This window comes from Diceros bicornis, chromosome 1 (genome assembly GCF_020826845.1).
Source record: "Diceros bicornis minor isolate mBicDic1 chromosome 1, mDicBic1.mat.cur, whole genome shotgun sequence".
Taxonomy (NCBI): Eukaryota; Metazoa; Chordata; class Mammalia; order Perissodactyla; family Rhinocerotidae; genus Diceros; species Diceros bicornis.
In genome coordinates, this window is record NC_080740.1 from 55,758,846 (window position 1) to 55,783,311 (window position 24,466).

Sequence of the window (24,466 nt, forward strand, 5' to 3'; positions counted from 1 at the left end):
GGTTCAAAATAGAGGTAAGACTGAAAATAAAATATCAACAACAATAACAATGACACATTTTTGACACACCTGCATTTGTGAGACTATGAAATGTCATTTCTGCAACAGGCATAGAAGCAAGACTGTTCCTGACACAATCCAGAGCCACGATGTGTCTCACGAAGGTAGAGACTACCACTCCCACTGCCTGCAGCTTCTGGAAGGAGCGACTGACAGGTAAGGCATGGTCACTCCTCCTCCTCCCTCTACCCCCACAGCTAAGTGGCCAAAAGAGAGCTGCCCTTCATTTCACCTCCCATCTCTCCCTTGCACTCATCCCCTCCTCTTCATCCCAACTGCCACAACCTCAGTTCAGTACTCATTGCCTATCACAAACTATTGTGAGAGCTGCATGGAAAGAACTGTCAAATCAAAGGAAAAGGTCAGCCTCCCATTGATTGATTTTGTCCAGGTAAAGTGTTATTAATTTAAATGTTTCATTTCACTTAATGACCCTGGGGATTTGTCAATGCCCTCACTGCCCATAATAAGTCCTTATCCTCCAGGGAAACACCAACCAAATCTGTATTACATAGTCAAGCATTATACCCTGATAGGGGATTATACTCTCCTCCATTAGGATATTGCTAGATATGTAATAAATTAACCACAGTCAGCCCTCTCTACCTGTGAGTTGCACATCCGTGGATTCAACCAACTGCAGATCAAATGGCCTACAACGGTTGCATCTGTACTGAACATGTACAGACTTTTTTTCTTGTTATTATTCCCTAAACAATGCAGTAAACAGTTACTTACATAGCATTTACATTGTGTTAGGTATTATAAGTAATCTAGGGATGATTTAAAGTATATGGGAGGATGTGTGTAGGTTATAAGCAAATACTACACCATTTTATATAAAGGACTTGAGCATCCTTGGATTTTGGTATCCACAGGGGTTCTGGGACCAATCCCCTGTGGATACTGAGGGATGAGTGTACAGCCATTCAGTCTTATTAACAAGTAGTTTCTGCTTCCACTCATGTTTATATAAAAACTCTGCTGTAAGTCACAGCCTAGAAATTGGGTCTGTAACCAAGAAGGAAAGTCTCAGAGCCTCATGTAAAGAGCTGTGCCAAGTTTGATCGATACTTCAGGTAACAGACTCATTGTTATGAGCTTCTAAAGTGATATTAGAGACTGAGCGTGGAGTTCCACAACTCGTTTTTTGTTCAGAGGCAGATGACTTCATAAAAACAAACTGTTGACCCAAGAGCCAGTGGAACAAAAAAAATGATATAGGACTGAAGGAACAGATGAAGGAAATATAATTTTGATTATTTGTTTTGGAACAGTGTTGGTATTATCTTTTATTACTATTATTTCTGATAGGAATATGGAGAAGTCCTTTCTCTTTCCTCTGATCTGTCTCTTACCATTAATTTAGTAGTCCATGCTTTTACAAACATTTTGAAATGAAACACTTCTAAATGGTTATCTTGTTCTCACTGACCTCTCAGAATTCTGGAACAACACTGTTTCCTGAATCTCTTTACTTTTAACGGCAATGTAGTTACTTGCATAGGTTCAACAAGAATTTGTTCTCATTTTTACCAGTACATAATTGAACAAATAGATGGTGTAGTCAAGGCCATACCTGGAGTGTCATAATTGAGAGTGAATCTCATTTAATCAGGTATCACAAGCCCACCATTAAGAAATAAGGGTTGTACTTCCTTTGGAGAACCACAAAGTCCTCCCAGAAAACTGGTCTGTTGCCTTATTATGGCAGATTAGGAAACCTTAGCAGATTTGGAGGCCTTGCAGGAGAGATGCATTCAACCCTATTTATAGATACAACAGGCAAAATGGTGGCGATGATTTTCTTGGTTTGGTTTCCTCACCTCAGAATAGAAGAGTAAATAAAAGCAATAAACAATATGACTGAAATAATAGAGGCTATTGGAACTTGCTAAGAAGATTCTTAAGACATCTCCAGACAGAAATTAATTTTCTGGACTTTGTAGATGCTCAGCACACAGGGCTTCAGGTTCTCTAACCATACTACAAGGAGGCTTCTGTATATTAATCAACATTTCTTACTGCAGTTATATAAATGAATCAGGCCAAAATGCAATGAGATCAGTTTTTTGGGAATCAAGAGTAATCTATGGAGACAATTTGTGACCACAAGGCTTTACGGTTTACAATGTCCCTCTACATCCTGGGCTAAACCTCCCAAAAATCCCTTTAACACAATATTCCCATAGTCAACACCATGAACAAATTTATACTTGAACTTCTTCATCTATGTGCCCTGGAAAAGACAATACAGCTTGTGAAGAGGCAAATGGATAAACACTGACCCCCTATTCATCCTCCATTACAAATAGCTGCTGGCTTTAGAAGACACGTGCGTACACGCACACACACTCACACACAGAAACATGCAACATTTTCCATGGAATACCTGGCTACAACTGAGAAAGCCCAGCTCCACAGAAGGCAAATGCAAACTTGTATCTCAGGTCTCATTAAAGAAGGCTCAAAGAGGGGTTGAGACCAGTGGGACGATGTTACTTTCTCCATCATGAAAACATCCAAATAAGCCCAACCTTTCCTGCCCCCCTCAGCCATGGAAGAGACACAGCTGCCCCGGGAGAGGTATTCTCCTCTCATCTGTCTCCTGGCTCTGTGCTGCTTTCCAAGCAGAATATATTAATAAAGAAACACTTTTTTGGGGGAATACTCTCCACTGTTGTGACATCTCTGCAGTCTCTGTTTTGAAACATGGTCTTGAGAAGTACAAAGGATTTGGAGATTAGAGTTCAAGGAAGACCAAGATGTACGCCAGGGCAGGCCCTGGTCCTAGATACTGAAAAACCTGCCCTTCCTACACCATAGCCAATTTGACCTCTAAAAGAACCTAGTACATATCTTGGTCTAACAGAATTATTTTCAAAGACTTTCAGCTCTTCTTTTTCTTTTTAATGGTAGCTAAAGGTAGTTCAGTTTAGAGTCCCTAAACAAGGTGTCATACTTGCCAAGTAAGTTCCCCCACCCCCACACACCTGGGCTAGAACAGCTCTGTTAAATGCCAACTTCCTGGCCTCTGGGGCAGAGCTTGGTCATGTCCACCCTCCCTGACCTCCCAACCCTCCTTCAGGAATCCCCACTCACCATTCTTCTCTGCCTTGTGTTTTGGAGGTTCGGGCTCTGGGAGGCATGGACAGGGCCCATCACAGAGGGTGGTGAGGCTTTTGCCAGTAGAACAGGCGTGGAACTCCAACTTGCACTGCAAAAGAGAGACAGAACAGGCCTTGAGAATGCAGCCAAGCAAAGCCCTCCTTGGCTTCCTTAGGAAACAGCCAGCGCCCCTCTAACCAGAGTTAGGCTCACGGGAGCAAAGATGGAGAATGGAGGCTCCATCTCAGTTAAAGGTCAGAATTACAGAATACTAAATAAGAAATGGCCTTTTATGTTTTTCCAGATCCACAGGATAACATCTAAAAACAGTGCAGAAGCACCAGGAGGCTTACTTTAATAAATGGTAAACTCAACTGTAACTATTCATAAAATAAAAGTATTAGTATGACACTAAACACCTGTGGAGTCCCATAGGGTCCACAAAGACCCCCCCTGCACAGCAGAAGGCTGCTTTTCCATGTTTCCTTCCTCCCACATGGGGAAGCTCTGCCCACGCAGCACTCCTAGTCCCTCTCAGCTGCTCACATGCTCTTCCTGGGGAGGAAGAGTAACAATCTCTCTAGTAAGTTTGGAAGTTAAGTGTGAGGTCCAGCCCCTTCCCCCGGTAGCAAGTGAGGAATGAATGCTTTTGCTTCAATTGTCCAAAACCTAAGTGTTATCCAGTCTTCCCCCGGAGGATGCCTGTGGCTGTCTACCCAGCCTGTGAGGGGGTGAGAGCACCCACAGAATCCTCAGCTTCAGTGTTAGAAGCCCCAAAGCCACATCCTTTTGTTAACCCTTCATCGGCAACAGTACTAGTATTTTGGCCACTTTCTGCCAGCTCTTTACTCTTAAGTCTCAATTGATTCAGACCACAAGCAGGAAAAAAGGATGTTATTTACAGGTGAGAAAGACCACAACAATTGACAGAATTTTTATTATTCCTATGTTATAGAATAAGAAACTGAGACTCAGAGAGGTTAAATAACTTGCAAAGATCATGATGCTTATACAGGTGGACCTAAGGTCACTCATCACTGTTTCTGTCACATGGATGGGCTTGAGAGAGCAGACATCCTGTACTGTACTCTGTGTGTGGCTAATTATGCAGCTTTGCTGTTGGTCTGGGTCTGAGTTGTCTGCAAGTTCCCTCCCTTCTTACCTGTAAGATTCTCAAGATCAAGGTCTGTGTGTAATCAGTCCTCTGCAAAGGCCCACGGGCCCAGGACCCTGTTTGTATCTGGCGGAGGTTCAAAGGAAGAGGAGATAGCAAAATTTGCTGAGCACCCACTGTGCGTGCAGTTCTTATCAGGAGCCGTGGGGGATCTTTTAGAAGAAAGAAAGGAAGAGATACAGTCCCTGCCCTTGGAAAACACAAATGAGTACCTTTGAAAAAGGCCCCTAGCATTTGCAAAGCAACACATGAGTGCAGATGAATACTGGCTCATTGTGAGAGGACGAGCTATTCAGTCCCCATACCAATTACAAACCGAGGGAAAGAGTGCTTTCAACCTGGTTCTAAATGTACCGGAGTCACTCTTGTGTAACTCCAACTGTCACCCACACAGTCGCTGGCCACCCTTGCAGAGAGAGAGCAAGAGACACGCCTATAGAGTGCTGGCTTCCTCTTGATGAAAAATTCCCTTTTGTACAAATTTGTCAGGTGTCTAGATTGTGCCCGGTGTGGTGGTGGAGTTGTGGGGGCTACATGACAGGAGGCCATGGCCCAGGCCACAAACCTCAACTGACTTCATGAAGAAGCAAAAAAGAACGTGTCCTTCTAAAGCCACCTGGACGTGACCATGAGGGAGGCGGGATATACGTGCATGTAGGGATGCAGCACCCAAGACACCTGCAGGTGTGGCGTGTGCCTACAGACAGTCCAAAGGGACGGAGGGTGAGCCAAGAGAAGGCTGGATGGTGGCAGGTGGGTCCCTAGTATAAGAAGCTTCTTTTCAAATAGCACAGCATATGAGCACGTGCACACGGCTAGAGTGAAGACCACCGTGGCCCGCCCTATCGCCTCCTTCTCCCCTGGGCTAGCTATCTGCAACAATCCTCAGTTTCAGACTAGTGCTTCTCAAACTATTTTCTTAACAGAATCCCTAAAGCTAATTTAGGGGGAAATATACATTTTATATGAAAATTTACGTTATAAAGTTAAAACTTATTATGTTTACTTACTATAAAGCCTTATCATACCGTTCCTGTGATTGCCTGTCCATACCTGTATTAGATTGTAATACTCTTCCCAAACATTCTGTGGCCTTTAAAGAGGAACCTACACTTCGCTCATCGCCCCATGGGAAAGTTGACTTCCCCTCCCTGGTGGCGTCCATGCTGGCCATGTAACTTGCTCTGGCCAGTGGACTGGGAGCAGGAGTGATGCAAGTCAGGTTTGAGCGGACATTTTAAGAACCACTGCTCGGTTTCATCTCTTGCTGTTTTCCCTCGACCATGAAAATGACATGTGCCAGATAAGGGCTGCTCCTTCTGCCTAGGACCCAGAAGGCAGAGGACATGGAACACAGCTGAAGCTAACCCAAAGTTAACATGCAACATGAACAAGGAATTGACGTTTGCTGTCGTGAGCCACTGCTGTTTGGGGATTATTTGTTACCACAGTATAATTCAGCAAAAGCCGACTAACAGAACAACTGAATTCCTACTAGACCAGAAAGTACTTCACAACCAGCAAAGGTCTTAGTCACTGTCTTTTCCCTGGCATGATACGACACGCATATGCCCCTGGCACATAGTAGGCCTCTGTTCTGGCCACCAGGAGCTACCACTCTGCCTGCACAAGGAATGCAGGTGCTGGAACTCAGTATTTGGGATGTTGATGGTGAACCAGCCTTGACCTACATCCACTCCCCTGCCCTCTCTTAGAGCCCCACATTCAGCACTCTGCCTTTCAGTCTCCCTGCTCACCCCGTCTATCACTGGAGTCAGTCTTGTCCATCTGCCTCCCAGACACCCAGAACACCTGTTCCCTGGGTGGCCTCGCCGTGTCTAGGAGCCCCTGTGGGCTGTAATTCCAGGAACTCGGCTTCCTTAGCTGACCCCAGAGCCCCCTTTCCTGGACAGCTGCTGTCACAGTCTGTGGAGGCAGCCGGGCCTCTTCCCTGACTCCAGGAATGTGCCACTGGAGAAAACAAGATTTATCTGCACCAGCAAAAATATATGTCGCAAGGGCACAGGTCTGCTTTTATCTTCCAGGACAACATGTGGCATTTAAATGAAGCTCAAAGGGCTACAATTCCATTTTTTATAAAGCTCAAAACATGCTATTTAGAAATACATATATACGTGGTAAAAGATGGTGGTGTGAAGAGACACAGGGAGAAGAAGGCCATCTACAAGGAACACCTGAGGCTACCAGAAGCTGGAAGAGAGGCATGAGACAGATTCTCCCTCACAGCCTCAGAAGGAACCAACCCTGCTCACACCTGGATTTCAGACTTTTACCTCAGACGACAAATTTCTGTTGTTTAAGTCTCCCAGTCTGTGGTACTTTTACAGCAGCCCTAGCCAACAAATACGCTTTCCATCTGGATTTTTTTTTTTTAAAAAAAAGATGGTCTCTAAGGAATGGAAACACCTTGTCTTTGGTTTATAAAGCACAGATCTTTGTGCCAAGATGGTTCAGTTCTTCTGGAAAGAAAGAAAAAAACATGGAACGGCAGCCTCAGAATATGGGGTGGTTGGACATAAAGAAGTTAGCCAAATTATATCAGCTGTGACTCAGGCCCAGAACAGAGGAAATATGAAAAATTCAAGCCTTTATATTGATTTGATGATAAAGCAGTTAAACAAATAATTAACCATAATTATTTAAAGGAGGAGAGTGGAGAAAGTGGGAAATTAGTTAAGGACTTTTAAACATTGTACTGGAACCCATATTCATACAAACACAAATATAAATATAAATACAAACCCCCAAAGCTTCTAGATCTCTTGACCTGCTGGAACAGAAATGCCTTCCCCAATCATCACAGAAACGGAGGAGATGGAGAGATCCAAAGGTTTCATGAATGGGCAGAAATATTAAAAATGTTGACCTACTTAAAAATAAATGTGCTAGCAGATTTCCCACCCAATCTTTCCTTCCGTTTTGCATAACACACCAACACGTCGGAATGAGTGAATGTTTTTCTGCAAATGGCCAGTAAATCTTTCTCTTCTGTGATTTGTAAAGAAAAACTAATAACCTCTCTCTGGTTCACTGCTCACACAGTCTCCACTGAGTACGTTTCTCCACCACACCACACTCTGCGCTTTGCCTTGCACGCTTTGGGTATTATTTTTAACATTTTATTTAAATTGCTTTTTCTCCCCTGTATTTCATCAACCTATCATCTATTTTTAAACCAGACTGTTGACAGTTCACAGTTGACAATTTTGTTCACAGTTGATGAATTCTGATTTGTTTTTCTTCCGCCAAAATCACGTCAAAGAAGCGGGGGTGCTAATCTCAGGGCTCTGCTGGCTTTAATAATTGGGCACAAAGTGAGTGGCTGCTGACTGCACATATTATCCCTGGCAGACAGAGGAACAGCATCTGGCTCTCCCCAGGGTTCGAGTGTCTCAGTGGGCATCTAGAAGCAGCCGTGAAGAGAAACAGTGGAAGGATCTTTGGTCTCATTCAGAGCTTTATCAAACATGCATTCATATATGTATTCCTACTTGCATTCAACAGCTATCTATTGGACACCTACTATGGGCCATGCCCTGTTCTAGGCTCTGAACCAATGGGACAAAGGCCCTGTTCTCATGAAGTTTATATGGCAGATGCTGATGAGGGCTGGAGAGACACAAAGGAGAGTAGGAGACAAAGAATAATGGGGAGGGGACGGTATATTATGTGGAACGATCAGGAAATCTTCCGCCAAGATGACATCTGGGCAGAGAAGAGAATAAAGTGAGTCATGCAGCTATCTGAGAAAGGAGGTTCCAGGTAAAGGGAAGTGCAAAGGCCCTGAGGTGGAAGATGCTGACTGTGCTTGAGAGAGAGCAAGGAAGTCAGTGTGGCTGGAGAGGAGTGAGCAGGGAAGAGAGTGGAAGAGACTATCTCAAATGAATTGATGGTTGGCCTTCTCAAGAAGGCTTGTGTGTGACTCAGGGCTCAGTCTTCAGTTCTCATTCATTCTCTCTCTCTCTCTCTCTTTCTCTCTCACACACATACTTTTCTGACTTGCATTCCAAAGAAGGCAGAACCTTAAACTTTAAAACTAAGTTGCTAATAATGTGAAAAAGGAAAAGCTCTTCTTTACAGAAGAATGCCAGCTTACTAAATTTAGAAGAAATGCTAGAATTAGAAAGTCATCATTTTGCAACTCCTTGTGAAACAATTGAGTGAGGAAAGGATCATTTGGTGTTTACTAAAAATATTGGGTGAAAGTTATTGAGGAACAGGACATTCACACAGTCTCAAAGTGTTACCCCACAGAAGACCTAGTTATTACAAGAGGAAAACATACATTTTCATTAAAAATATATGGCAGTCACCCCTTAATAAAGGGACCAAGGGGCCAATTTAGTACCACCAGTAGCGGGACCACCTGGCACGCACCTCCAGCTGTGCCGCAAAAGGAAGTACACAATAGTGCCTATGAGGTATCCGTGCCAAAAAGGCTTACCCTGAATCTATTCTTTAGGAAACATATCCCAAATTGAGGACTTTTTATAAGATAACTGCCCGAACTCTCCAAAAATAAACAAACCCCCCCAGGGGCAGTGGGGCATTATTCTAGATTAGAAGAAATTAAATAGATGAAACAAATGCAATGCGTAAGACTTGACTAGATCTTGAGAAATAATTACACAAAGCAATAAAAGACATTCTGGGGAAAAATTGTGATTTTAACGTGGATTGTATATTAGGTGACATTACTGAATTGTTGTTCTCATAGGTACAACAATACCTACTAAGGGGGTCGTACAGGAGAATGGCTGTTTTCTTTCTTTAGGGTGAGGTGTCACAATGTCTGCAGATTATATCCAAATAGTTCAGGGGAAAAAGCGTGTATGTGGATGCAAAAAGAGCGCAAATGTTGCAAAATGTTAACAACTGCCAAAACTTGGTGCTGGGTATACAAGTATTTATCACATTAAACTGTTCCGTATGTTTAATGATCATTAAACCAATAGCTAGGGAAAAATAAATGTAACTTGCTTTGCCTGGTGGTGCTAGGAAAATTCTTCCCAGAAACCACTCCTATTTGCTCCCTGGAATTGCTCCCTCTATGATGTGCCTGCCATCTATCCACTGCAATGACTTTTCTCCTGTGCTTCCCCGCTACAGGGTGAGCTCCTTGGGGGCAGTGAGGATGCTGTTCACCACTGTCTGTGGGACCTCGCCTAGAACTGTAAACAGCAGGCCTTCAAGAGGGATTTGTTAGACAAATGATTGAGGTTTTCCTGAAGCACAAATTCTCGTAATTGACGTAAGCATACAGCAACGCAAAGGCCAGGCACAGGCGCACTGAACTGCAGCATTTTAGGTCTCGCAAAGACACTCTTTCATGCGCATATGGGGGAACTGAGGCTGGAGGAAGACAGGCCTCTTGGCTGAGGTCATTGTCTTAAGTAACTGCCTCACCTTCTCCTAACCTTGTTTATCTTGTCAACATTTAGCAAAACCTTTTTCAGCGAATGAGGAGGCAAGTTTCAGTCCAGTTTATGTACAAATGGTCCCAGGTTTGCTATTTTCTTTTTATAATTTTATTTATTTATTTTTCCCCCAAAGCTCCAGTAGGTAGTTGTATGTCATAGCTGCACATCTTTCTAGTTGCTGTATGTGGGACGCGGCCCCAGCATGGCCAGACAAGTGGTGCATCGGTGGACGCCCGGGATCCGAACCCAGGCCACCAGCAGTGGAACGCGCGCACTTAACCGCTAAGCCACAGGGCCGGCCCCCAGGTTTGCTTTTAAAGGTGAAGATGAATAAACTTTCTCTGTCTTGTGTAACAACAGCAGTGGAAAGTCCTGCACATGAAATACCAAAGGAAAGGGGCGAGACTCCAGGTGAGGGAGCCTAAGAAAAAGACGCCATCTCCCCAAAGGCAGGAGTTCATTGGGCAAGTCACAACTCTGAGCCCACTTCCACAGCCTTTGACTTGTGGAGCCCCCCCATGCAATACACCCAACAGTGACCGGACCCCAGTGAAGAGATCCTTCCCGCAGGATATCTGTCCTGCCCCACACACCCTCCAGGCTCATCTCCACTGTCCCCGGTCCTGGGAGGTCCATGCTTCATGCTCCCCAACATCACACACCAGGGTCTTCCTTGCCTCACCTCCGCTGCTTCTCACTTTTGGGACTTTGCCCTGCTGTCTGCTCTGCCTGGGATCCTCTTAAGGCTGGGTAATCTTTTGAAATTTCAAATTTCTGTGGGAGGTTTCCTCGATCTGGGATTTAGGGGGAACAGTGCAGATCGGGAAGGACTTGGAATTCCCAGGCCCTGCTTCCTGTCAGCCTCTCAGAGAGGCAGCAGAGCCCATGGAGGACGGGTTGCTAGGTATGCATCAGGAGAGGTAGGACCACGAACGGCCTCACCAAGCATGGCCTGGAAGCAGCAGAGAGTCCCAGACCCAAAGGGGCCCTGGAGACAGGGACAGGTGTGTCCCTCCCTGCACTCCCCCATTTTCCTCTGGCCTTTGCTCAAATGTCACCTTCTCACTGAAGCCTTCTCTTAGCACCCTTTTAAAATCACAACAGGCATTCCTGATCCACTTAACACTGTTTTACTTCTCTTTTTTATATGTAAAACCTCTCATCTTCTAATATACTGTATATATTTCATTTTATTTGTTGTTTTCCGTCTGTCTTCCTTGCTGGAACATGAGTTCCATGAGGACAGGGACCTTAGTTTTGCTCACTGCTGTATCCTAAGTGCCTAGAGCAGTACCTGCCCACGGCAGGTGCTCAGTAACAACAGGGTGAGTAAAGGGATGAGCTAACACAGCAATGGCCTGTGTGCGAGGTGCCTGGCAGACCAGCCCCTCCACCTCAACCCCAGTGTTTGACTATGTATACGAGCTCAGACTTTTGGCAGGACCCCAGGAAGGAGGGGGTCAAAAATGACCGAGGTCAAGTTTCCCCCCAGCCCTGTAGCAGAAGGGCTCCAAAGAGAAATGAAACTGATTTACATAAAAATGAAGAGGCAGGCCACGTCACACCTTCGAGTGAGAACAGAGGTTCCAGCTTCCCTCCTGCTTGCCTGGCTGGGTTCGCCTCCAGGCAGGCCTCCCTGGGCTCCATCTCTGTGCCACAGGGCCATTCTCTCGCACTGCACGTCCTTACTTGTTTACAGAGCTGCCTCCTGGAGGAAATGTGCATCTTTGTCTAGACCCTGGCAGCCAGCAAGTACTTAATACGTTTGCTTATTTATGGGATATACCTTACATAACACTACGTGAGAACTGATGTTGGGAAGTGTATTTTGCAGATTAACAAACTGAAACCTTGAGAAAGCAAATGACTGCCTCACAGACACAAGGCCAGTGACCAGCAGATTTCATTTCGAATGCAGATCATTCAACATCTTGCTAGTCCACTGCTGTGTGTGGTGATGCATAGACTACTCAACAGTGAGGGCTCTGCAAAGCCTTTCCAGGCATCCCAGGATGGCTGAATGAAGAGGCAAAGGATATTGAGGAGGAGGAATAACTTCAGAGCTGGGGAAATGGAGAGAGGAGGGGAGGCCCCTGCTGGAGGCGGCCTCGATGCTGAGCTATAGCAGGGAAATGCAGCCTGCTGGCCCCTTCTCCCTAAATTAGGCCAAATGAAACCTTTGCTTGTCAATGGCACTAGTGATAGTGGTGGTGTTCAAAGTCACTTTAATTTGTTGCAATTAGCCTAAATAACTTACAGAAGTCAAGTGATTAGCCAACAGACCTGGATAAGATGATGTGGGCACCTTCCCTTTGTGTTCCGGAAAGTGGTGGCACCCAGGCTCACCTTCCCTGGAGGAGTGAGGGCCTGCAGCTATTCCAGACTAACAGATTACCTGTCAAGCATTATAATGGGGCTCTCCTGAGCAAAGCATTGTCAGGAGCTGGCAGTCCAGACTGGCCCAGCCAGGGTGTCTGAAAAGAGCATCAGGCCTCTGAATTTGACTCCCACCTGATGGTAAGCATCTCGAGAGTAAAAGCTGGACACTGTTTGTGCTCACATTCCCCCGGGCCAGACTTAAGCCCCGCACCTCGAAAGTGGGTAGAAAGGGCTTGCTGAAATTAATTAATTAATCATCTTCCCAGCAACTCTAGGAGGTTGGGGACTTCCATTCCCATTTTACAGATGAGGAGAAAAAAAGGTAAGGAATGAAGGAACACAAATAAGAATAGAAGGAGGAGAGAGGAAGAAGGAAGCAGTGAGGAGGCATGGCAGAAGGAGAGGCGGGAAGAAAAGTGAGAAGAAATGCAAGGAAGAGAATGGGGATGCTGCAAGTGTAGGGAAAAGCAGAAACACTCCAGAAGTGCGAGAGGCGGGGTGGGAGCAGGGGCCTCGTTCACAGGTGTCTCTCGCCCAGCCTGGGTGTGTGGGCTCAGGAAGCTCTAGGAGAAAGGAAGAGGATGTTCTGAGGTGCCGGCACCTGCTTAAAATAAAAACGTCTTGGCTGCTATAAATGCCCTTGGGCTGCCTGTCTCTCTGGCTGTCCTGGCTTCCTTAGAGGCCCCGGCCCACGCTAAGACACCTCTTCCAGCCACCCGTCCCCCACACCTCTGGGGCGGTTTCCCTCACAGACAGGATTCACAGGAGGTGGCAGGCAAGTGGAGGTGGCACCTAATTTCTATCATGATGCTCACTCTCCAGCTGTGATGATGGACGGGGAGAGGCTTTCCACCCAGGCTCTGTCTGCTTCTCTCCCTGCCAAGCTAGAAGGGAATCTGACACATGGGCTCCACTGCTTGCTGGAGGTGAGACTCTGAGCAATTTGCATAACCTGTCCAAGTTTCTCTTTCCTTATCACTAAACCGAGATAATCCGTCCCTGCAGCTGTCAGGGGAATAGAGTGGATAACTAAGGGATCCCAGCATTCCTGGCACATGGCAGACAGTAAATCTTAGAGCCTTCCTCCAGGCCTGCCAACCCTGCCTTCATCCTTCCCCTCCTCCAAGAGCTTCTCCACACCTAGTGATCTCTGTACAATGCAAATTTGTTTGTGATACTTCACCCCAGCTTACACCCATTCCTTGTTCCCTGTCATCCTTAGATAAGAATAAAGATTTGAGGGGCCGGCTCAGTGGCATAGTGGTTGAGTTCACAGGCTCCACTTCAGTGGCCCAGTGTTCGCGGGTTCGAATCCTGGGCATGGACCAATGCATCACTCACCATGCTGTGGTGGTGTCCCACATACAAAATGGAGGAAGATGGGCACAGATATTAGCTCAGGGCCAATCTTCCTCAGCAAAAAGAGGAAGATTGGCAACAGATGTTAGCTCACGGCCAGTCTTCCTTACCAAAAAAAAAGATTTGAGCCCAGCCAGAAAAGGCCCCTGTGATCTACCACCCACACATCCCTCTCCACTCCTTCCTTTGCTTTGAGCCCAAACACATGTGCTCTCTGCTCCAGAAAACAGACCCACCATGTGGATGACACATGTCCCACCTTGGCCCCCTCCTCCACACGTGGCTTTGTCTGCAGCCCCCATGGAGTCTGTAGTGGTGTCTCTGAGGGCTCCCAGCCCCTGTGCCCACCTCAGCCCCGGCGCTTGCCCTGTACTGCAATGACTGCTTTCTTGCCTGTCTCTCTTAAGAGCTCCACAATCTGGGAGTTTTAATTCACTTGTTTAGCCTCAACACCTAACAAAGCATCTAAAAAAGAGCAGGCACTAACTAAACATGGATGGACAAAATGGATACTTGGGCAGATGAATGGATGGACAGCAGTCCCACCTATCTCACTGCCTGCCAAGCAACTCCACACGGTTCTGGGGTTGTCATCTCCAGTCAAGCTGCCCAAGTGAAGTTGTCTCTCACCACACAACTCCAGGCTTTGATATTCCTTGGCCTGTGAATGGCATCTGAGTTCTCACAGTCCACCAGAGGCAAAGCTTGGGCTGTCCTCCTCCCCAATCTGATTCTCCCTGCTTAGTGGAAAGTCAGACCAGAGATCCCCGAATGCTGACACTTTCCTCACATGCCGGGATTAAACTCAAGTCCTCGTTTCTGAGGCCCGTCACCTCTGATCCTGATTTTGCTTCTCCAACTACATTGCCCCAGTCCTTCCACAGCTGTTCTCCGCCCTTCTCCCCAGGCCTTGCTTCACCACGATGTTCCTCTCACCTGAAAGCCTTTCTCTTCTCCTATCCCGAGCCTCCCCACTCGGGCCGATGCTCCTCTGGGACACTCCCTGACCACTCGGGCTCCCGCAAACCCCTGGCTCCAGGCACATTTCCAACCTACACCACTCAACCTCCACAGTTCCGTGCCTGCTCCTCTTCTTTCCTCTTGTCTCCCGAATATCTTCTTCCTGATTACAACTGAGCTGCAGGACTCAGGGCTTTTGTGGAACACATGTGCATATCCTTCAGAGTAAAGCTATGGACACAGTATATTTGTATTGTCCAAGGTGCTGGTAGAAATGACTTATAAAGTCTTAACAATATATATCATGTTCACTAATTAGTCATGGATCCAGGCAGTGTGTTAAAAGCTTTACCTACACTTTCTCCTTTAATTTCACCCCATCCTCTACACGATAAGAACTATTATAACAGCCATCTTACATATGAAGAACCTGAGGCTCAGAAACGTTGTTTGCCCAGTGAAATCCAGCTCTAAGTTGCAGAGCCAGAATTCAAACCCAGGTTATCTGACTCTAAAGCCTGCGTTCTTAAGAGGGTAATTATATGTCTCTGTCAAGATGTTTACCAAGTTCAGAGCTGTGCTGACAATGATCCTCCCAGTCAGCCCACGGTGCCTGCAGGAACTACTCTCTTACAAAGAAAGCCAAGTCACACAAACTGTGGGGAATTCTCTGTGAATCGGACCAAGGTAGCATGCCCTTAGGGTTACATTGTTCTGGAACAGCAGAGAGGTGGGGTCCCTCCCAGGTGCCCAGTAGGGCCCCTGTCATGATCCCACTGGAACGTGGCCTCCATGAGAGCGGGGATCCTGGTCTTTTCATTCACTGATGAGTCTCAAGCACCTAGAACAATGCTCAGCACATAGTAGGTTCCCTTATTTGTTCAATGGAAGAATAAATGAATGAGATAGAAAATAAGACCCCTAACACGCTGCCAGACCTATCACCAAAGAATGAATGAGTTTCTTGGAGAATCAAGGGAAGAAAACCACAGACCTTCTAAGTGGCTACAGCAGAAAGGGCAGTTCACAGACACCAAAAGGTGAGGGGTGGGATGACCATGTCACTAATGAAGAGGAAGATCGGAGTGAGCAGAAGTCTGTATCAGATCCATAACCTCTACAAAGCAGCCCACACAGGCCTCTTCTGTGGCTTCAAACTAGTTTTCTCCTGGTTCTGAACTCCTAAGAATGCAGGCTTCCTACGTAATTAATCATTTGGCCTCAGACAACGGTGAAGACACCTCTCCATTCTGACCCTCTCAGCAGGAGGGCTTGCCACCTCCTGTCCCAGAGCATCTCTGAGCGGCACTCCTGAGACAACTTCCTTGTGTCTTCTGCATTTCTTTGTCATCACTAACACCCTGTAGAGACAGGCTCCTGATTCTTGGTTTCTGAAACGGTGACCTCTTAGAGCCTCTGCATAAAAACCCCTCTCTTCCCTTAAATACAGAGACTCCACAGATTGGGAGAAGAAATGCAGACGGAGGAAGAATGGTAGCAGATTTCTAGGGTGAGAAAGAGCCCATGTTGCATCTCCAGCAGCCCCTGACATTCTGAAGAATGAGAAAACACACACCAGCTAAGCCTCTTCACCAACTCTTTTCCAAAGCCAACACTTCCCAAGGCCAAAAGCAGCCGTTAACCTCTCACCATGGCCTGACATAAGATAACCATCACCAGCCTCAGTTTACGTCTGCTCTTCAGCCCCATTTCTTCCTCTCTCCCCCTATACTTGCTCTAGAAAATAAACCCCAAATGCCTTTCTGAATAAAGCCTGCATATGTTCATAAGAGCCAACAAAAATGAAGCCATAGATAAAGGTGACCAAAAATGCCAGAACAGACTTTTGACCAAATGCAACAAGATTAAGGTGATATTTTTAAAATGAAACAGCAACCTAAACTTTGAATTACTGCCTGATTTTACTGCTTAGAGATGAAAGACCCTGTAGTGCTGAACGAAAAAGCCATATAACTCTAAAAGGATTTTCTTTGCTTGGCATCACCTCTGTGAAAAAGACATTTAAGTAATAAAGCACCCTTGCAAGAGTTCATTCTCTGATGGAGCTGAGTTGTGAAACTAGTGAGGGCTGGACAAAGCCTGTCATTTTTCCTCCCTTTTGATTACATAGTTTTCCCCCAGAGAAATCTCATCATTTCTCCTGGAACCTGATGAAAGGTGAGCCAGCTAGACCAGGTGCCGCGTGAGGCGGACCATGCTGCCCCCTGGGACAAGTGTGAGCTGATGTTCCCACTGCTCGTCCAGGGTCAGAAATGTCCAAGTCCCATCATTCGTTGGGACCCTCCTTCTTTTGTACTTTCTCTTGAGGCCAAAACTATAGCCCCAGTGACCCTGAGATAACCATGACTTGACACAGGCAAACTTACAAGGCTGGGTGAGGTGCAGGTATCTGATAGTGGAATGTAGGTACCTGGCTAACTTTTTAGCCATGTCAGCCCTGTGGAGACAAAGGGAGCAGAGACATGCCCAGCACTCGCCAAAAGCTCAGTCACGTGATGAGATGGTGGATGAGGATGGTTATGTAGATAGATCTAAGGGGTAAGCAAATGGCATGGGTCCAGACAAGAGGGGCAGGAATAGGGACCCAGCTACAAGGGAGGCAGGCATTCGGGGACAAGAAGCCACTGGAAGTCTTTATGAAGACTGCAGGGGATGGTGCGTTTAGACGGGGATGCGTAACAGTTATCCAGGTGCTGAGGAAATGGGACACAAGAGAAGCAGTTGGTGCAATTTTGAAAGTCACTTAGCCTTAGATTTCCACCCTGGCTGTGTGTCCTTGGGCATGGAATGGGGCCAGGAAGGCCCCAGAGTCTGGGCTGGGCCTCAGTCTACAGAGGTCTGAGCAAAGCAGGGCAGCTTCAAAGATCCAGGAGCTCATTACACATTCAGTCCTCAGCTCCAAGCTTCACCCAGCCTTTCCTTCCCCTGATCTCAAAGTTAGAAAGTTCAAACTAGTCTCCTCCCACCTCTATCAAGCTTCTACTTACATACTTTGATGTCAATCTAGAACGTGTGTTAATCAGGCCAAAATTCATCAACGAAGGCCAACTGTGATCTCCAGGAAGCTAGCTGCTCTCCATCTAACATAATTTGTGTTCATATAGCCAAGTGATTTTTCAAACACTCTAACACCAAGCTCTGGGGGGGACTGCCATGAATGAAATGCAACAGCTCCTGTGGCAACATGTGAGCTCCCTCCCATTTCAGGGAATTCTGCACCTGCAAAGTAATAACGAGCACTCACGTGGTGGCACCCCTCATCATGTCACTGCACAGATAATTAAGCTCATCAATTACCTTTTCCCTTTGCTGCCTTAGGAGGATGCCACTTGTGAGGCTCACAGGGAAGCCAATATATCAGCCACTCAAATCCTCCAGAACCATACTGCTGACTTCCCAGGAGAACAGAGGGGTTAAAACAGAAGCTCTAGAATGAACTGCCCTGGGTTCAAATCCTCCTTGGCTCTGGACTTCCTGGCTATCGGAAAATTAATAAGCCCCCCTGTGTCTTGGTTTCCTAATCTATAAAATGGGGGAAATGATCATTCCTGCCTCAATGGGCTGCTGTACTCCATTTATTAAGGTAATATTTGTTGAGCACCCACTAGTCCACGCAGTGTTCTAGTTGCCGGGGATACAGCGGTGAACCAAACAGGCACCTCTGCTACCCTCTTGAGCTTACATTCTAGAGAAGGAAGCCAGATACTAGAAAAAATCAGTATTAAATGAAATCATGTGTAGAGAGCACTCGGCACAATGCTAGACACAGAGCCCGTGCTCTGAGAGAGCCTGGAAACACAGGATACACCAGAGTACACATCTCCTCCACATGCCTGCCCACGGAGGGGATGGGCATCCTTTCAGCCTCACCTTGGGGAAGCTTGCCAGGCTTCTGTCCCTCCAGTGTGACAGGAGTAAATGATGATACAGGAATAATGCTACTGGGGTCAGGAGTGAGGCAATGTCAGGGAGAGGGAAGACTTGGACAAACCTGGACTCAAATCCCAACTCTTGCTTACTTACTCTATGACCTTGAGCACGTCACTTCACCCTCTGAGGCTCAGTTTCTGCATCCGTAAAGTTGGGATGATAACGGCACCTGCCTCCTCGAGTTGTGAGGATTAGCCAGGATTGTGGTGAGGGCTCAGAGGAGTGCCCGGTACAGGGGAAGTGCTCATTCCCCTCTGCCAACCCCACCCTCACCCCTGCAGACTCGGGCTCCATTCCACTTCTGAGACTGTGCCCACGCTGCCTGAATCATTTCACTTGTCAGCCATGAAAATGCCGTAAATTCCATCCCCACAAGGTGACTTTGCCCCCTCCTACTTGATAGCGATATAGCGCCGCGCAGTCAGGGCAAGCTGCAGAGTGGACCGGGAACTGTGAGGCTGGGGCAGCACACTGCCCATTCAACCTGGAGCCACAGCGTGGGTGACTGCTCTTCTCCCTGCCAGACCAAGTCCCTCAGGGCAGAAGCTCACTGTCTCAGCCTGAGTAAACCTCTCAGCACCGGGCTATTGCTGGGGCACAGAATATACCTAAGGGACGAAAACGAGTTGAAGCAGGATCAGTCCAGGGGGACAATGAGAGGCCACTATTAGAGAGGGACTTGTCACTTTAATTCCCCCACAGAAATGTCCTCTAAAAGAAGCATTAGTGAAAAATAAATGTTCTGCTAAAGATTTTGTAGGGCCCCAGAGAAGAAGGTTATATCATAGGCCACTACTAAACCTAAAAAAACAGAAAATCTGTATTAGATTCTTCGTTGTCCTCCAGAAGTTCCTCTTCAGCTGCCCACTGACCCGGTCCCTCCTTCAACTCTCCAGGCCAACCCCCACTTCACTGGCTCCAGATTCTTCTCCTCTGGATCCTCACATTCATATCCCTCTAAGGAAGCAAAAGGCCCTTTTAGGGATCCACCATCTGCAGAAGGCAAGGGATTTATACAAAGCACATAATTTTCCACAATCACACACATATTCTGCATTTATTACAATAATAATCAGAACAAAGCAATAAAACTTACTAAAAAATAATAAAATTTCCTATATCTAGAAGACAATCAAATACGTGACTCTAACCTGAGGGGTCTCTAAGTAGCACCCCTGAGACCAACTGCCCCCACCTGACCATGCCCACCCCCCACACAGAGCAGGCAACCAAGGATAGCAACGTGTGAAGTGGACCTAATGGTAGCTGTCAGAAAGACCCATAAATTACTAGAAAGGAACAAACCAAGATTTAAATTTAGGGCCATGACAAACCACAGCTCTGAGGTATTTGAGAGGCAAGAGCAGAAAAGTGACATTTCCTCAAGCAGAAGCCCAGCTCCAGTGAAAGAATCCCACTCACCATCTGTAATGTGTGTAAAGATGCCGGCGGGCCCTCCCCTCCTGGCTTTCCCTCCCTGTAGGAGGCTACCACCAGAGAGGGCTGGGAGGAGATGGCTTTAGAGAAAGAGATCAGAGCCCTGGTGAACACTAAGAACAGTTTTCTCTCTACACTGGGGCGGAAGAACCTTACCATTCACAAGGGAACGAAGAAAGATAAAGCCAGGTGCACATCCATACAAAAGAAAGTGGCCAACTCTACTCCCACTCAACCATGACTAAAGAGAATGCCCAAAGATGATGACAATGACAGAAACGTGAGGACAGTAACTGCTAACAGTAGAGTTTTGCATCCGTTAGCTCATTTGATCCTAACAATAAACCTCCAAGGCAAGCACGCCTGGTTCTCAAATTATTTGCCAACCAGATGGGCGGAAAATTGCATCTCACCATTGTTTTACTCAACGCAAAACCCTCTCCCTTCCTGCTCCCCCAAGGGAGTGCCATTCATGGCTAGGAGCATGGGCTTCAGTCAGATAGACCTCAGCTTGACCCCAGTTCTGTCACATACTAGTTGAGTCTGGTTCTCCCATCTGTAGACTGGAGGTATAATAATACCTACTCCAAAGGCTGTTCTATTTAAGGCAAATGAAATAAAAAATGCTCTTGAGTCTAGCACAGGGACTCCCCATCTGGTCCTCCTCCCTTTTCCTCACTAAGAAGGGCTCTGCGTCTTCCTGTCCCACTCCCTAGGTTAACCTGTTGCTTGACAGCTGACGACCCCTGAGCTCCACTAAGGACTCAAACTTCTGCCTGAACTCCCTGACTCCTTCCCTCTGCTCCTCTCTACCCTCTCTCCCCACAACCCACACTCTGCCCAACCATAAGATTTCCTTGTTAGAGACAAAATAGGCCACCCCAGAGCTTCCAAATGTCAAGGGCTCATCGTCCCCCTACCAGCCCCCACCTAGGTGTAGAAACTGAGCCAGGACAGTCTCAGTGCCTCTGTCACTATTAGCTTTGCTTGATGGATGAGGACACTGAGACTCAGAGGAATCACATGATTTTCCCAAGGTTACCAGGATAAGACGAAGTAAAGCTGAGACTTGACTAATGTTTTCCGAGTCCTAATCAAATGCTCTTATTATGTAACAAGCTGTCACTTCCCCAGCTGCTGGGGAAGTCCTTGTAGATATTTGTTGAAATGAATTAAATAAATACAATAAGGAGGCACCAGGAAAAGCTTCCTAAAGAGAAGGATGAAGGGAGCAGTGCACAGACTGCTTTGCTTTCCCTCCTAACTGATTAATTGCAGCAGGACCAGAGGGCAGAAGGGCCACTGAATAACCTCCCTTCTTCCCTATAGGTGACAGCCACATCTGCAGGCTGCATCTGAAAGGGCTGATGGCTGGAAGCCTCCACCCCTCAGACCTCTGCTCTTCCCAAGAAGCCCCCCAATAGGTCTGGGTGTGAGTCCCGGATGCATGAACTCAGACAAGTCACATCACCTCTCTGAGCTTCCATGTCTTCCTCTGGAAAATAGAGCTAGTACTACTGACATCTTTGGGCTATGTGACACGCTGACATATCTGGGCTAAGGGAGATAACAGAGGTAAAGCTCTTGGCCTAGTGCAGCACTCAATAAACAGTAGCTATTTTATCTTCATCATCATTATTATTATCATTATTAATATTGCTATTCACGTCATGAAGTTCATCCAAAAGAGCCATCTCCTGAAGATCTCTCACCCTTGAATATCCTGCATCGTTGGGCCTCTTTATATTAGGGAGGGCTGAAGAGTTTGCTTCTGTGTGAAGCAGTTGCCTGCAGCATCTCTCCCAGTGGATGACTCAGTATAATGTGCCAGGGCAGGGGACACGGGCTCACTGTGATTGTGACAGCAGGAGAGCTTGAAGTCAGAAGTGCAGCATCAGCTGGATCTTTCAGGGAGCCCAGAGAGGGTTCCCCCAGCACCATGGGAAGGAGAACACTGAGGAGCCTCAGAAAGGAGGTCAGGGAGCAGGCAGAAAAAAAAGCATGTGATCTAGGGGAAACGCATGGGTAGCCCTACTTAATTGGAATCTCCCACCCAGGATTTCTAAAACATGGGGCTGCTGACACTGAGTGATTTCTCTAAGCTTGCTGGTGCCCGGAAGCATCTACCTGACCGCCCTCCCATGGAAACCTCTTGAGTGGAAGTCCAGAGACTCAGAGTCTAGTCTCTGCTTAGACAACACCTGACTACTCAGGTCTCAGCTTCCACAGCTGTAAACATTGTTGGGGGTTGAGGAATGGGAGACCAGGAGAGACTGGACTGGTTGGGTTCTGGGCTTCCCTCTAACTCAAATACACTGTGCCTTCATTGGCCAATGGAATATCCTATCTCAAGACTCATGTAGGTTCCTCTCCCATCTTCTATTCCTACAAAGCCTCCCATGGAATATGACTGAAGTCTCTGAGCAGTGTCATGGATCTGAAGTCACATCCTTGCCTCCTGCATATTCATTAGGTAAAGTTAACTTCCTAACCCCATTGCTTTTATTAATGTAAATAGGTTGTATGTTTTTCATTTGTTCAGCAATCTCTCACAGATCCCAAATGAGCTTGTTTCTACTTTTAGATACAAATCACCTGATAGGCTTGCTCCAAGGCATTTGTAAAGACAGACAAAAAAGAGTGATATCAGAACGTCAAATCTATCAGCTTCTTAGAGAATGTTTGCTCATCCTCCTGCCTCTCATCTTACCCACCATCATCCCCACCCCTCTGGATGTCATTAGCTTTTCATGCCAATCACCTTCGTTTTGGTGGAGACTGTGTGTTGAGAGATACACAAAGAAGTGGCAAGGTCATGGTCCCTGCCCTCAAAGAGTTTTCAAGTAGATTAACAAAAGGATCAACTAGCACATTATATCTGAATGGCCACAACTATGGTGGACCATGGCAAGTGACTTTAAGCACTGTGGGGGTTGAGAGATGGAACGTCCTTGTGGGGAGAGGTCTTCGGGGCAGCCTTGCAACTTGGTGCAAGGTTCTGAGGATTTGGAAGGAACGAGGCAGGGGGTGACCAGAAGCAAAGACAAAGATTAGGAAAGAGGCTTAGAACCCAAATTGGAGCCTGGTCTTGTTGTGAGGAGCAAGAGGCAGCTACTGCAGGGTCTCCCTCAGAGGAGGAGCACAGTCTACGTGCCAGGAGAGGAGGCCAAGAGCATGCACTGGAGACCTGGTGAGGGGCAGAAATAGGAAGCCAGCACAGAAATGCAGACAGAGAGAGAGGAGGAGAGGGTCTGTTCCTGATAGAGCCAGCACAGCACCACGCTTCCCGGCTTCCCATCCCCCTCCTTGTCCCTGCCCATCAGCAGCAAAGTCTTTGACACTCCCTCTGAATCAAACTGGAAGAACACAAACCAAAAACCTTCAAAGCCACCCTGTCTCAATAGGGTCTTCTAATTTTCTGGTTAGCCCTGCAGGGAAGGCAAGTAGAAATGCCTTTAGGCCCCCAGACTCAAAATTGTGGAGTCAGCTCTTATCTCATATTGAATACCTAACCCTAGTGGCCAACATGTTAATTCCCAGGGTATGGCCACCCTCCTCCTTCTCCCACACCTGCCACAACAAGACGGCAGAGGGCCTTGGTACCAGTGACCTAGGGGAAGTGGGGCCCCAACAAGGTCTCCTTCACACCCAGGCCCTGGGAAGCTGTGCTGCTGCCTCTCAGTGCTTCCTCAGTGACCTCGCCCAGCCAGACCTGCTTGTGGCTTGAGTCACCAAGAAAATCAGGGGCTGACTTCTGGAAGCCGTGTAAAGCAGATGAGGCTCTAATAAGGAAACATTTGCCACTACACTCGGATGTCTGCTTGACTCCAAAGTCCCATCAGATGCATCATGTCATACTGAGACAAAAACATCCAAATCTACACTAAGTTTTAGTAATAAAATAAGTACAGAAATTGAGAGTAAGCTTTTAGGAACTGCAGTTTTTAAGCACACTTTGTGAAGCCCTGGGTTACAGGGCTTTGTAACTCCAAAGGTAGATCCATGGTTTGAGCTGGAACAAGGAAAAGAAGGGCAGCTTCCGAAATACACCCAGGAGGTGAGCCAGGAAAGTGGCAGAGGCCACTAGCAGGCTGGAGCATTCCACTCCCTAAATGATCAGGCAGGGTATAAGCACAGGCTCTAACATGTGGATGCTAGCCATTTTTTGCTCACTGACTTGGTTGGGACTCCATGGAGAAACGGAATCATTGGAGATGGTCCACCATTTAGAACAACAGAAATGGAAGCAATACTTTCTCTAACAAAACGTGCAAATCCCACGCGAGACAAGCTGCTATAGTTTTAAGGTTCTATTTCAACGAAAAAGAGTTGAGCTTGCATCAAGAACAAAACAACTTATTGCAAAACAGCAATTTGAAGTTCATCCTTTTGTCAACAAAATTGCTGTGTAATTTCCAAACTTCTCACAGAGAAGCAATTAGCCAAAAAACACATCTGTGAGTCACGACACAATGGGAGAAGGAGAAGAATCCCTGCTCTGTTCTTCAGCCCAGAGCACCTCTCTTGCTCTGGTCTGCAAGAGAGACCTCCCGGCTCTGCCACTGGCCATATCCAGGCCTTCCTCCTTCTGCACACC

The 24,466-nt window shown here is 46.8% G+C and overlaps 1 protein-coding gene across 1 annotated transcript in view; it reads right to left on the reverse strand.

The window, feature by feature from the left end:
- The window catches only part of SPOCK1 (SPARC (osteonectin), cwcv and kazal like domains proteoglycan 1), a 478,475-nt gene that overhangs the window by 83,443 nt on the left and 370,566 nt on the right, over positions 1-24,466 (reverse strand). The window contains exon 5 of the mRNA XM_058540847.1: positions 3,163-3,277. Coding sequence (XP_058396830.1) covers positions 3,163-3,277 — 115 coding nt within the window. The remainder of the gene's footprint in view (positions 1-3,162; positions 3,278-24,466) is intronic.